Source organism: Lampetra fluviatilis, chromosome 4, assembly GCF_964198595.1.
Source record: "Lampetra fluviatilis chromosome 4, kcLamFluv1.1, whole genome shotgun sequence".
NCBI lineage: Eukaryota > Metazoa > Chordata > Hyperoartia > Petromyzontiformes > Petromyzontidae > Lampetra > Lampetra fluviatilis.
In genome coordinates, this window is record NC_136278.1 from 1,883,091 (window position 1) to 1,896,618 (window position 13,528).

General features: G+C 44.7%; 1 protein-coding gene across 2 annotated transcripts; it reads left to right on the forward strand.

Moving 5' to 3' along the window:
* The first annotated feature begins 1,982 nt into the window (after positions 1 to 1,982).
* Positions 1,983 to 13,135, forward strand: CCDC149 (coiled-coil domain containing 149). Of its 2 annotated transcripts, none has more exons than XM_078855303.1 (13): positions 1,983 to 2,134; positions 3,648 to 3,809; positions 3,951 to 3,989; positions 4,935 to 5,042; positions 5,202 to 5,318; positions 5,901 to 6,073; positions 7,084 to 7,156; positions 7,648 to 7,732; positions 8,191 to 8,335; positions 9,062 to 9,138; positions 10,703 to 10,732; positions 11,138 to 11,233; positions 11,652 to 13,135. In XM_078855303.1, exons 1-13 carry the CDS (start codon positions 2,084 to 2,086, stop codon positions 12,335 to 12,337), a joined length of 1,842 nt encoding a protein of 613 aa, XP_078711429.1. In that variant the 5' UTR covers positions 1,983 to 2,083; the 3' UTR covers positions 12,338 to 13,135. The 2 variants fall into 2 exon arrangements, with proteins under 2 accessions (XP_078711429.1, XP_078711428.1); XM_078855302.1 differs by having other exon boundaries at positions 11,649 to 13,132.
* The last annotated feature ends 393 nt before the right edge of the window (positions 13,136 to 13,528 follow it).

Sequence of the window (13,528 nt, forward strand, 5' to 3'; positions counted from 1 at the left end):
TACTGCCCTCTGCTACCAACGAGGTGACCCCGCAGCCCGATGGCAACCAGGTCGTGAATGGTGGCCACACAGCTGAATACTTTTACAGGCTCAAAGTCTCCTTTTCTTCCAAGATCTGACCAAATCGGTCGCATTCCAGGTGACTTGGTCGGAGGCAATTACATTACACATTGCGCATTAATTAGATTAAAACTCAATGCTCGTTACAGTTTTATTCACAGTATGTCAACGAAGAAGACACTGCAATACGCATATAGGATTATTGTCTAGTATAACTACGAATTCCAACATAGCCGTGACAAGAGTGACATCTGGTGGATGTTACGAGATGCCCAGTACAAATTTTGCAGCGTGGACCAAACGTTGGTTGATGTTGGGTCAACGTTGAATGTTTCCTGGGATACACACGGGCCCCTACTCCAGATTACACTCCGTTATACACACACATACACGAAGACACACTAACATGCATGTGCGAACTCACAACGGTACAGAACCACTGTGTAGCCTCTAACAAACTGTTGAGGCAAATGCTGTTCGCGAGCACCTATTTGGTGCCACAAAAGGGTACACGTGGGATTGGTCGGTGGCCAGCATCACGGCCCCAGTCTCCCCTGCACACGATGCAATGTTGTGTTAGGTTAGGGCTTTCACCTGATCCATGAGTGCTGTAAATGTTTTGGTTAATTTTTGTTTCACGTCTCGTTAATATTTTCTTTTTTTTCCTGTCATGTTTGCACACTGCTGTTTGCAACATTAGTCAAACATGCAACCTGTATATGTAATACATGCATTTGAACGCATCTTACCCATGGCTCCTATTATCCGCATCTCCTATTATCCGCTTCAGTGGTCGGAACCGCGAAAACTATTATTGTTATTATCATCCCGTTCGTGATAACAAGAAAACTTTTACCCGTGGCACATCACGAGAGCGGGAGTCCAGTCAGTTTTGCAAAAGGTCAGGCAGGGCCAAATGACCGGGGAAGGGAATGAATGCTGGAACGGGAGTATCCAAGACAAGATGAGCAGCAGCAATACACTAAACAATTTTTATTTTATTTTACCAGCTAAGATCCCACTGAGCTATGGATCTCTTTTAAAAAAGCTACCTGGCCACAAAAGATTGCTCAACGAAGTGGCTTATCGTGTGGAAATTATATCGCAGCCAAATACTCTTAAACGCATCTTGCAGGGAAAACCGGAGGACCTGAAGACAGATCCATGCGACCAGGGGGAGACAGAGACACGCAAACCCCAAATATACAGCAGGCATCGTCAGGGTTGGGATCGAACGCGCGACCTCCTGTATATCAGGCGAGGGAGTTAAGATCTCGCCATAAAGGAGCGACAGGAGAAGGAATGTCTGGGCCAAGATGTTTGGCATGATAGGGTGGTCAATTGAACATGTAGGAGGCTTTCGCGACCAATATCATCCATAATACAGGGGGTTTTTTTGGGTTAGATCGCGTAAATATAAAAATGTGTCGTTAAACTCGCCACCACCCGACAGCCAACTAGTAAGGGTTGTCACGTAAACAGAACATGCCATGTTTCAAATTGCTATTTCGATTTGAAATCGATTAATCGTTCAGCCAGAGTGTGAGGGCCGCCACGCATTTTAAACCATTGAGGTTTGACAGCATGACGACGGTGATGGGGGGGGGGTGGGGGGTGTTTCACCATTTGTGTTTTGTCGGTGAGAGGGGGGGGGGGCGCACTAAATGCCACCAGGGTGAGGCCACCAGGGTGAGGGCACCTTGCAGGTGAAGAACACTGCCCGAGAAGCGGGGGAGTGAGGGGGGCAAGGTGACAACGACGACGGTTCGTTTACTCCACCTCTGTTGAACGCCCACGACGCACCCCAATGCAAATGCATGGCAGTAAAAACTGCCTGCTCCGCAACAGCAAGTGAGCGGTGAGTGGAGGAACCGTGCGCGGCCCCGCTGTTGGCGCGAGGTTCCCGCCCCTCCCCCCAATGCTGACGTGTAAATGTCAACAACGCGAGGCTGGCTGCGTTGTCGTCTTGCGAATTTCTCGTTGTTAGTTGGAACGTAACTGTTGATTAAAAGACACGCAAATAATGGTGTCAATTCAGCGAACGGAGTCGGAATGGCAAGCGCTCGTGAACGAGGTGAGTCTCGCAGTGATAAGTTGGCATATGCCTACTGGGAACATGACTGCGGCCTACTCGAGTAGGCCTTTTACGGCTTTACTGTCCGGCCTGCCCGGGTTGGGCAGTCTCCATCCGGGTTGGGGAGCCTTGGGGTTTCCATCCCCTTACTCCGACATTGTGACTCTTAAAATAAGACGCGATACATAAGCATATTAAGTTAGATAAGTACCTAGTGTGGGGAAGCTTGGGTGGTTAAAAGTTCAGAGCTACTGTTTTGGAGAGGTAGATTGCAAAACCACGTTGACCAGCGTGGTGAAGTATGGTCAAGCGACCTTCATTATTGACACGGTGTGGGGAGAGGCCTCCAAACAGCAGTGGATTAACAAATGACTTCGCTTTATAATTTATAGTAACATCTCATCCTGTGTTCTTGGAATATTTAAGCCCTGCGGGTTGTTAAATGACGGCGTGTGTGGTTTCCAGTAAAAAATGCAAACACTGTTTTATGGTAATGCAATTTATGCTAATGGTTTATGCATCATGTCAGTATCTATTAATAGGGCAGATCTGAGAATGTGTGAAATGTGTATGCTGTTGATGTAAACAGTAATTGTCATTACACACGTAACCATTTGCATAACACGCCCTATGCAGCAATGGTGAATGTACCACTACGACTGAAACGTAACTCACCGAGACAAGATTGACTGGAAGAGCTGGTTGCTGTGACTGAAAACGTATAAAGGGAGTAATTAGACCACAAGGCCTCTGGCTGTAATAGACAACTCTAAAACACGTGTAACATGCAACTTAACGACCGAGCAAGACACGCCCTCTTTTTTGTTTACTTAATAAATTAGCTTTTCAACTGCGCTTTTAAATTGCATGTGGCACAATCTGATATGCTCAGGTGCTTCCACCTGGGTGCTTGAAGATGATTTTTTTTACAGTCAGAGGCAGATCGGATTACAGTACAGTATTTCGACTGCGTGGCTTGCCAACATGGCCAGTGCTGATGATGTCACCATACTTCACGATTGCTCCTTCTGTTAAAGTCAGTCTCGTCATCATCTGGCTTTAGGTATCCCCCTTGTTACAGTCAACGATATCCTTCAAGGACCGCTCTGACAGTCTCACCACCACTGACATGTCGTTATTTTATGTCATCCCCTTGATTGCCAACCTTTTGAGTGTCACAAATGTCTGTCCAGTCGTTTGCAACCTCCTCCTGATTACATTTATCACATGTCCTTTTTGAAACTTCGAAGTAAGTTACCCTAGCTTTAAAGCACATTTCTAACTTCCTTTCAATTCACCTATTTTCGAGAGCTAGAAGTTGTACTTATAGTTGTGTAAAGTGGCTTGCCAGTGCCACGTGAAAATGGATTGTAGTTTGATAGGCTGGTTAAAAGTCACACGAGCCAATTTTTCACATTATCCGGGGGGTTAATCCGTCCAGTGTAAATATCGAATCAATATCACATCCGCCAGCTGTTACTTCAACCCATTTTCCCTGCTCTGACCGCTCTAGTACGTGGTGTGCAAGCGCAAGCTGGAGAGCAAGAAAGAGGCACTGCTAATTCTGTCCAAGGAGCTGGACTCATGTCAACAAGAACGCGACCAGTACCGCCTCATGGCCAACCAGCTGCGGGAGAAACACCAAGCAGTGCGGCATAAGTACCGGGAGCTTGTGGTACGCGACACAAATGCACGCGTCAATGCGCAGCACGACATCTGCACTGTCCAAGGGCCATCATCTCGCTCACGTCACAGCTGATCAAACACTGTTACCTGTGTGCTTGTCATTCTGATGGGTTTTATTGCTTTTTTTCAGGAGGGCGACCCTACTCTTCCTCCAGAAAAACGGAACCAGGTACCATAAACTTCCCTGTTAAAATATTAACGACGATTGGTGTTAATTTATGTGTGCGTTTCCTTTGCTTAAGGATCATAACAGAAAAGTTTTCAAATGTATATTTCCCATGACCAAATTACTCCGTTTCCTCTGATCTTGGACGCTAAACAGGGTTGAACTTGCGTTTTTACTTTGATGGATGACTCGGAATACCAATTCGTGTAGGCTTGGATTTCAGGAAATCCTAAGAGATGGTCCTACTGAAATGGATTTTGAAATGTAAGAATACGAACATTTATATTCTGTGGGTCTCAAAAGAAAGCTGTCTCTGGTGTGGATCAATCAGTTTCAAAAACAATGCATATATGTTTTCTTTGGGTCTTTCCATAAAGCCGCGTAGATAGAAAGATAATAAAAATTATCGCGACGTTTCGATCGCAACACAAGCAATCGTCATCAGGTGAAAACATAGCGAGTCACGATCGCTTTAAGTCACGATTTAATGCATATATATTTTTGTTTGCAATCTGACCACAAGTATTGTGGTTAATGCAGACATGATTCCTTGTAAAAGGTTTCAGTTTGGTGTTTTAACATCTTAACACCTGTTTTGTTGCCAGAAAAAATGGGAAAACCTATTTTCATAAAAAAAAAATTCAGGTCTAGAATTTAGCCGAATTAAGTACAACAAATAAATATGAACATTATGGAGTATTACTCCCTTGTGCACACGGTAACACTCAGAGTTCCACAGAGTTACAGGAGCGAGCACGCTCAAAAGAACGTCCAGGGCGATGAGCTCTACTCATGTGTCAGAGCTCGATGAATTTTTTCATCGCAAGACCACAAAAGATGGACGTCATATGGGGGAGGCCTTCATCAAGCAGTGTATTGTGACTGATATTGATAATAAAGGCATTAATGTGTTCTTTACACCATTCGTTTTCACCTTCCGGTTCGCAGGCAAACCTTGCACAGCTGCTGAGTGACTCACGAGAGCAGAACAAACGCCTCCTGGAGGAAAGCAAGGAGCTGAAGCAGAGGTTGTCTGAGGCACAGGGAGACATTAAGGTGAATCCTGGTTCACACTTGTGCATCAGTGTCATTGCTCCAAACAGCTTCAACGGTATACTTTTAAAAGTATGGTTGGAGCCCAAGAAATCTTGGGAATAAATACTGTTTCTTCAAGACAATGGCAGATGGTGGTTGTGAATCATGTTTCCATTTCAGCTCCTGCGCATGACGATAGCCCGACAGCGCCTGGGAGACGAGGAGGTCGGAGCGCGGCACTTCCCGGCACACGAACGAGAAGATCTCGTCCAGCAGCTGGAGACAGCGCGAGAGCAGGTAACTGCAGGGCCTGATACAATCAAAACACACACACAGAGATCTTTCGTGTAGCCTACACAGAGCGTTGGAGGAAGTGCTTTAGCGAGCGCTTATGAAGGCCAGAACAGCGCACGAGGGGGTGGTGTGGCTAGCACCACGCCTGGCTGCCACTGTCTCTATCTTGCAGACTTTTATACACTGCACCAGTTCCTAATGTAAGATTGAGTTGACACAGAGGAGGACCTTTTCTGATGTAAATCAAACTCGGTTCGCTGGGTTCACAACGCAGTGCACTACCCACTGTGCCACCACTCCCCACAAGGCTTGAACACAACAACGGCCACAAATTGCCACTAAAGTGAAGGTCTCGTAACCCCAGCGCTTGTGCCAGGCTTGGTTAACTTGAAGGCCACGTGCAGTATCAAATGTTTGCTGGCAGGAGCCCAGGTGTTACGTGTTAACTTTTCTGACATTTACTTAACAATGCACCATTGGAAATCAACGGCGTTCCAACTTGCCGAGTGTTACACTGCTAATGCTTGATCAACTGCCTTACAACACTTGAGTCTCCACACGGCCTCCGAATCCCTCTCTGTGTAGACCGAGAGGCAGGAAAGGGAGCTGCAGGCGGCCTTGGACGAGTTGGAGGAGATGCGGACGGAGCACGCCTTCCACAAGGCCAAGGCTGAGCGCCTCAACCTGGAACTCAACCAGGTGTTGGGTGGCCACGAGAACCGGATTGTGGACGTCGATGCCCTCTGCATGGAGAACAGGTTTGCTGGGCTTGAGAACTAAACTAAACTTTTAATTTCACCAGGTAAGACCAACTGAGCTATTGATCTCTTTTCTCAGAAGCGACCTGGCCACAATTGATAGCTCAACGAAGTGTCTTATGTGGAAATTTACAGCAACCAAATATTCTTAAAAATGCATGCTTCTAAATGTGGGGGGTAAAACCGGAGGACCTGGAGAAAAATCCACGTGACAATGGGGAGAACATGCAAACTCCAAATATACAGCAGGTGTCAGGGTTGGGATTGAACCCACGTCCTCCTGCATACCAGGCGAGGTAGTTAACATCTCGTGTGGTAACAGAAGGGTGTGCTGTGGGACTACTGGAGTTAGGTTTGGCTCGTCAGGGATGTGGTGCTGTTCAAATTGACATCGATGTCATTTGTAGCATAATTCCTAATTGCTGGATGGGGTGAGAAAAGTTTTCAGTTGTCGGGTGGAGAAGCCAACAGAGCATGTTTTCAGGGTCTCTAGGAGGAATGACATTTCACTTTCTCAACAACGTGATGAATTGTTATGATATTGGGTCAAGAGTCAATTCATCGATTTTTTTTTCACTCGTGTATTACTGCCTGTCTTTTCTCGACTACCACTCCCTCTCGTACTATTGGTACTGACGCCTTTGTATTGTCTACTTCATTTGTACTGTTTGTTTTATCGATATTGTCTGTCCCATTCATTCTGCTTATTGGCTCGTAGGGAAATTCCCACTTTTCGAATATAAACGATTATTGCATATGTAACTCAATTGCATTTCGTGAGTATGAGCACACATTATAATTGATAAACTGGTCAATCATTCCATGTTTTGTTTTCTTTAAATATGGTATGTATGTTGAACTTCTTTCACACGGTATGTAGCCAACCATCCGAATCTGAGGTGTGGGGGGAAGGACAACAAACTAAACGCAGTTCTTTGCCACTTGGGAAAAATAATTATTTCTCATCACTTTTGCACAATCACTTAAAAGTTGTGAAATCTACTTGACAGGTATCTCCAAGACAGGCTTAAACAGATGCAGGAGGAGAAGATGATCCTGAAGAGCACCATCTCCAAGTACAAGGTGTGTACGACACCTGGATGAGTGGCACTCTATAGCAGTCGCATGGATGTCACGTGTAAATGTAATTACGTTTATGCTGTACAAAACAATGGACACACTCTAGGGGACGATCGGAGAGGGAGTGCATGATGTAGGAAATAGTCAAAGGTAGAAAGGTCTTGAGATTGAATTTATAGTGGGGGAAGAGTCTGCTATGTAGGTGACTAGGCCAGAGTTTTTAGAGCTAAGTGATGATCTCCTGATGAGCAAAGATTGACTGTGGGTTTCACCAGGAGACCTTGGTTTCTGGAGTCTACTGACAGGGGAGTAGAGAGAGATGAGAGGCGAGAAGTAAGCTGATGCAAAACAAATTAGATTGTTTTAAAGTAAAAATGGCAGTCTCGTAATTTACTCTAATAAGATATGAAACATTCACGATTTATTCACGGATTTTCATGAGAGTACGCGTGTTCTTAACAACAACAAAATCCATATCTTTAATGTTTCTTCAGGGGGCCCTCGAGCGAAGGAAGGCTCCCAAAAACACAGTGAAAGTGGGCAGCAGTGGACTAACTGGCATCCTGTCAGCCAAACAAGGTACTTGAGACACAGCTACCCCAGACATCCACATCTCTCCCCACCCAGCCTCTAAAATAGACACGCATCACACAAGCTGCTGAGTGCCAAACCACATGTCCTGAATTATGTAAATCTGCATAGTTCGGCAAGAATAAAGAAACAGATGTTTGGCTTAACATCTAACAATTATGGTCATTAATTGCGCCTCCTAGAAGTCGTTAAAAAGCAGCAGTGTCGTGTTGGCAGCCATCCTTGTGCATTCGAGGATCGTAAATGAGAAGCTGCGTTAGCTGCGTAGCTCATTAAGCTAATCTTGTCCGGATTTCGTAGCCCGTGGTCTTGCAATAAACCCTTTTGTGTCACGTCATCCAAACGCAATGTGCAAAGCAATAATGGGATAATGAAGTGCATTTGGGAGTGACCCCCGTAGTATGGTGTGCTACATTGCTCATGTGGCGTGTTTGTGGGGGGTACAGTGCAGGAGATGCTCGCGGAGGAACGGTCCCCGTGCCTCCCGCTCACCCAGCAGTCCTTGTCAGACCTGCGCTCGCTCGCCCTCGCGCTGCTGGAGACGATCCACGACAAGAACATGGCCCTACAGCACCAGCGCAAGACCAACAAGTACAGCACGCAAATACGCAGTCCATCCGCCCATCAATGAATGTCTAATGAATATCGCTGTAGCTTCTTCATTCTCACTTTGTCTTTACTGTTATCTCACCTTCTCGGCCCTGTAGCCTCCTACCCTTCTCCCTCACTCACTTATACGATTGAACTATTTTCAATCATGTCTAGAATTTAATATAAATGTGACCACTTTTCGTCTAAAAATGTTTTACAAGAACGGAGGACATATGTAATTGGGAGGTCAGGATACCGAAGAGTTTGTTTGTTAAGTTATTTTTTAGTGATTGAATATCATGATCATGACCCTCATCATCTCCAATGTAGACATTAATATTGTTGGTCTCAGAATGAAACGTACAAAAACAGGTTTGCATAAGTACAGTGTTTGTCATGAACCAGCGACATGTCTCAAACTAAATTAATGTCGCAACAGTCTAAAAAATAAGATCATATTAAAAATATCAACCGCAATAAAATAAGTAAGACCAGTAACAACAAAAATGCCATGCTTTATAAATTAAAATTGTGATTTATAATTTGTCAGCTGTTTGTCATTCATGCACATTAAACTGAATAGCCTTCTTTTGTGTAATTTGCTCACTGTTGGGGAAAATAATTGCAGTCAGATATTATCCAAAATCTTCTGTCTGCTTCTTGGTACAAAGGGCGGGAGCGGGGAGCTTTAGAAATGCCCTGCCCTGAAGCGTTGTTGCTGTGTAGGATCCTGGGCACACGAGTCGCTGAGCTGGAGAGGAAGTTAAAGACTCTGGAAGTGTCGGGGCTGTGGTGTCTTCCTGGTGGGTCCTTTGTCAGCTCCACCAACAACAGCAGCATCACCACACCTCTCGCCCCTTGGCAATAGTTGCACTTCAAGTCAAATTCCTGCAATCCTTGCGGTTTAAATCGACATTCAGGTTCTGTGCTGTCCCAAGGCAGGTTTTTAAAAAAATATTTAAGGAAGATGCAATCTAAAAAGCAAACGACTCTTAGCCTTGTAGATTCATGGCCGGACTGCATCCCATTCTGTCTCAAATTATTTCAGTTTGAAGCATAGGTAATGAAAAGCAAGACTTTTAATTTTTATTTGTATTTATTTAATTTGTAATAATCCAAATCAGATATCTCGTATAGCAGCGCATAGCTTGGTTTTACTAATTATTTGGTGGCGATGCGTTGCCAGTGATGCACACACTCGGGTAACAAATTCAAACCCCCCACCCTGAGAGTAAAAGAATGGACCACGGAAGTGATTTTAAGGGAACTTTTTCCGAGATTCCAATTACCAAACAAGAGGGGGCAGCACTATCGCATCTAACAATAAAACTACACGGTGTTGTTTTATTGGTAGATGTGTGTTAGACCAGAGGACGCCTTTTGACGTGGACCAATCAGTTTCAAAGACAATGCATGTATGTTTTTTGTTTGCATTCTGACCACAAGTATTGTGGTTAATGCAGACATGATTCCTTGTAAAAGGTTTCAGTTTGGTGTTTTAACATCTTAACACCTGTTTTGTTGCCAGAAAAAAGGGCAAAACCGATTCTCATACTTTTTTTTTATTTTAGGTCTAGAATTTAGCCGAATTAAGTACGACAAAAAATAATTGAAGAACATCAATGTGACATAACTTCCACGCATTTATGTCACTATCACGTGCTTTGGTGGGCATGTCTACGTGAGAGATTCAAAAGTCTATTGTTTCTCATTACAAACCTTCAAACTCGGATGGGGCAGCCCTGGACAAACAGCCTAGTTATAAATCTACAAGACAATAGCTACAAAATGGGACCTTTTGTGGCAGTATCAAAGTATGAAAAATAAGAACAGGTTTTACCCTTTCCGGCAATGAAACAGGTGTTGAGACGTTCCAACACCAAATAGAAACCTTTTGCAAGTGATCAAGTCTGCAATAACCACACGTACTTATGGTGAACATGCAAACAAAGCACGCTATGATAATATATGGCATTATCCTTGAGACTGATTGGTCTACACCAGAGACAGCCTTCTTTCGGGCCTAGTCTCACCAGTGTCAGACCAGAGAACACCAAAGGGTGAACAGCACAAAGACAATGCACGTATCGGAGCATTTCTAGCTCGGGGTATTTTGGGTGGTGTCGTCCTTTTAGAGTCTAAGCCAGGTAGGGTAGCAGTGTGCATCACTGTGTAGGCGAGTGGCATTATTGAGCTCTGGGTTGCTGGGAATTTGTGCGCCGAGGCTGCTTTGCTGCCAGGGTAATGCACGAGCCAGCATCATTTTTGCGACTGCTGCAATTGGTGAGGCGTTTGTTGGTTTAACTTGCTCTTGTCCTTGTTTCCCACCCCCCCTCTACTTTTCCACACCACCTCACCTGCCACCAGGCCGGACCTACAGTGTGTCTGTGGGCATAGGTACTGGTCCCCTCTTCTCTGCTCTTTAGCATGCCACACATGTGCATGTGTTAATTGCATGTCTTCTGTACGCCTCTATGGGTCTGTCTCTTTTTCACATGTTCTTCTTCATATATATGTTTATTTTAGTGGGCACTCTTTGTATGATTTATTGAGACGAGATTCAGTCATTCGTTCAAAAATATTAAAATCTCACACGTGAATGGAATAACACGCTGAAATCATTCTGGAAATATTTTTCTTTCAGTGAAAATGTTGGCTTTTAATATCGGTGCTTACAAATGTCTCCACTAACCTATGTGCGCTTGTCTCAGCAGCATCGATGTATCCTAATCCGCATTTCTATTTCATTTCAGCTGAATGAGAATATTATTATTAATGATTGTTGTGTCACTTGGACTGCAGGTAGCAAAGATCCCATGCTCAATGGGGCTGGAAGCTTAAAATTGAATTCAGACCTCAAGCCTCCTCTGCAGCCCATGGTGCTCAGCAGTGCAACTGGTAAGAAAGATGGCCATAATTAAACAGTCTCCATGTCTAAACTCAGGTACATCGTTGTATATTTCATAGCAAATAACATGATGCGTATTGGCGGATGAATACATTTGAGGCTAAGTACACTTTTTCCCTGATGCAGTCTACCCAGATCGGTGATACTAATAATACTACTGCACATGTTGATAACGCTCCATTGTAAAGTGTGCACAATGGACAAAAACAAGACGATTGCCTGTGTTGTCTTCAGGTGAAGACGATTACCTGTGTTGCGATCGAAACGTCGTGATCTATTATTTTTCTATCTACGTGACTTTACCGAAAGACCCAAAGAGTATAGACAACACCTTATTGTTTGATTTTTAATTAAAGTGCATCACCCACGCAAAACATCCGTATCACTAATTGCTTACATTCTCAGCAGGTGCTTCCGGTGTTGGCGTTGCGCCCCAGGACTCCACCAGCCTGGGGCTCTGTCGGCAGGAGGCAGAGGGGCAGGAGAGAGAGGCCTCGGCTAGGAGGCCAGACGAACCGGCTTGCACGTACAGCCACTCGGATACCAGCGAGGCGCAGTCACAATTCCTCGGCTTGACCACAGAAGCTGGCGCTGCTGCTCAACCAGTACTTCCTCACGACGGAAACGGCGCATCCGAGCGTGCGAGCAAAGACACCGACGGGGTATCGAACCTCCCATTTCAGGATGTCGGCCATGAGGAGCAGCCGTGCCATGCAGCGATGCACAAAACGTGCAAGACTCTGGCCGAACTGGCGATGTTAGGAGAAGGGGCGTCTGCTCATAACGCAGTGGCGGGGCTGTCGGTGGCACAAATGTTGTCTGCCGAGCAGGATTTAGAAGAGGACGCCGACGTCCTGGATAAAGCTCTCTTCGTTGTGGATGACATTGAGCAACGTGGGGCAGAAGTGGTGCGTCTTTCTGAAGCAATGGCAGAAGTCGATTTGGCAGAAGACCTGGTTTGTGAAGGGCTTGGCGAAGGGGATGGCAGCCAGGCGAAGGGAGATATCATCCTGCAGGATAAACAAGAAGATTGCGAAGATGCTATGTGTGACTTGCTGTCTCCTCCTGCCAGCCCTAACCCGAGTGCTCTATGAAATACACCCAACATGTTCTCTGCCCCTGTGCTCGAGGCTGACAGCGGGGTGATGGGGCCAAAGGAACACGTTCGACTGTATCGTCTGGCCCGTTGTGCAGATCCCCGGGTGGATTTATCCGTCGCAAAACCTTGAAATCTGGCAATGGCCTTTGGGAGGCCTGCATTGACCAGTGAATTGAGCGTGGGTGATGATGTGCCCTGTTGAACTCCAGCCACGGTGACAGGGACATTGTGTCTTGGGATCATATTTACTACTGTTGCATGTTTACTTGCAGATGTCTATGTTGTTTGATGTACAGTATTTAATTAGCGTGATAAAAAAACTATCGTATCGTGTACCGCATTTAGTTGTGTGCAACACGGTTTAAAAGTTTGTGGAGGGTTATTTTTCTTTAAATATAATAAATGCGTAACGAAGAAGGGGATTAAGTGGGTGTTTAATGGAGATTTATTTTTCAAAAATAATTTCTGCATATCTTGGCAATCGGGTAATTAACAGTTGCAGATAGTATATTGTACATGGTACATAATGTATTGTTTTCGCATGTACAATTGAAGACTTACTGTGCACCATTAATTTATCAATCAAAAATAAAACTTAATTTATGATGAGATTGTACACCGTTACATCTGTTCAAATGTTTCTGTTCCAAAATAAAGAACTCTTCAACATTCCATTTAAATTAGCATGCATACCAATGTCATTCAAAATCATTACTCAAAAGTTGGTCTTAAACCGTTTTAGGGGCTGTCCATAAATGACATCACGCGATTTTGGACGATTTTTGACCCCCCCCACCCCTTCGTCACAGACGTCACAAAAAGTCAACCCCCCCTCAAATATGACGTAACAAAGCTCTGCCCCTCCCCCAAAATACAACATGCTTCAAATCGTTTTAAACTATTGTCATTGTAGTGCGTATTTACTGTGGCGCTGCACTGATGTAGGAGAGAACATTTAATAAAAAGTCTATTTAATTGAGTAGAACGTGTCGTCTATATTTATTTAAAGTTGCGCATTTTTATGTGACGTCACATTTCTCAAACCCCTCCCCCCTCGTCACACATCGTCACATGTCTGACCCCCCCCCTAGGTGCGTGACGTCATTTATGGACGGCCCCTTAGATAAAAACGAGTAATACCGCATTAAATAAAAAATAACATTTTGAAAATATAGTTAATCGTTGT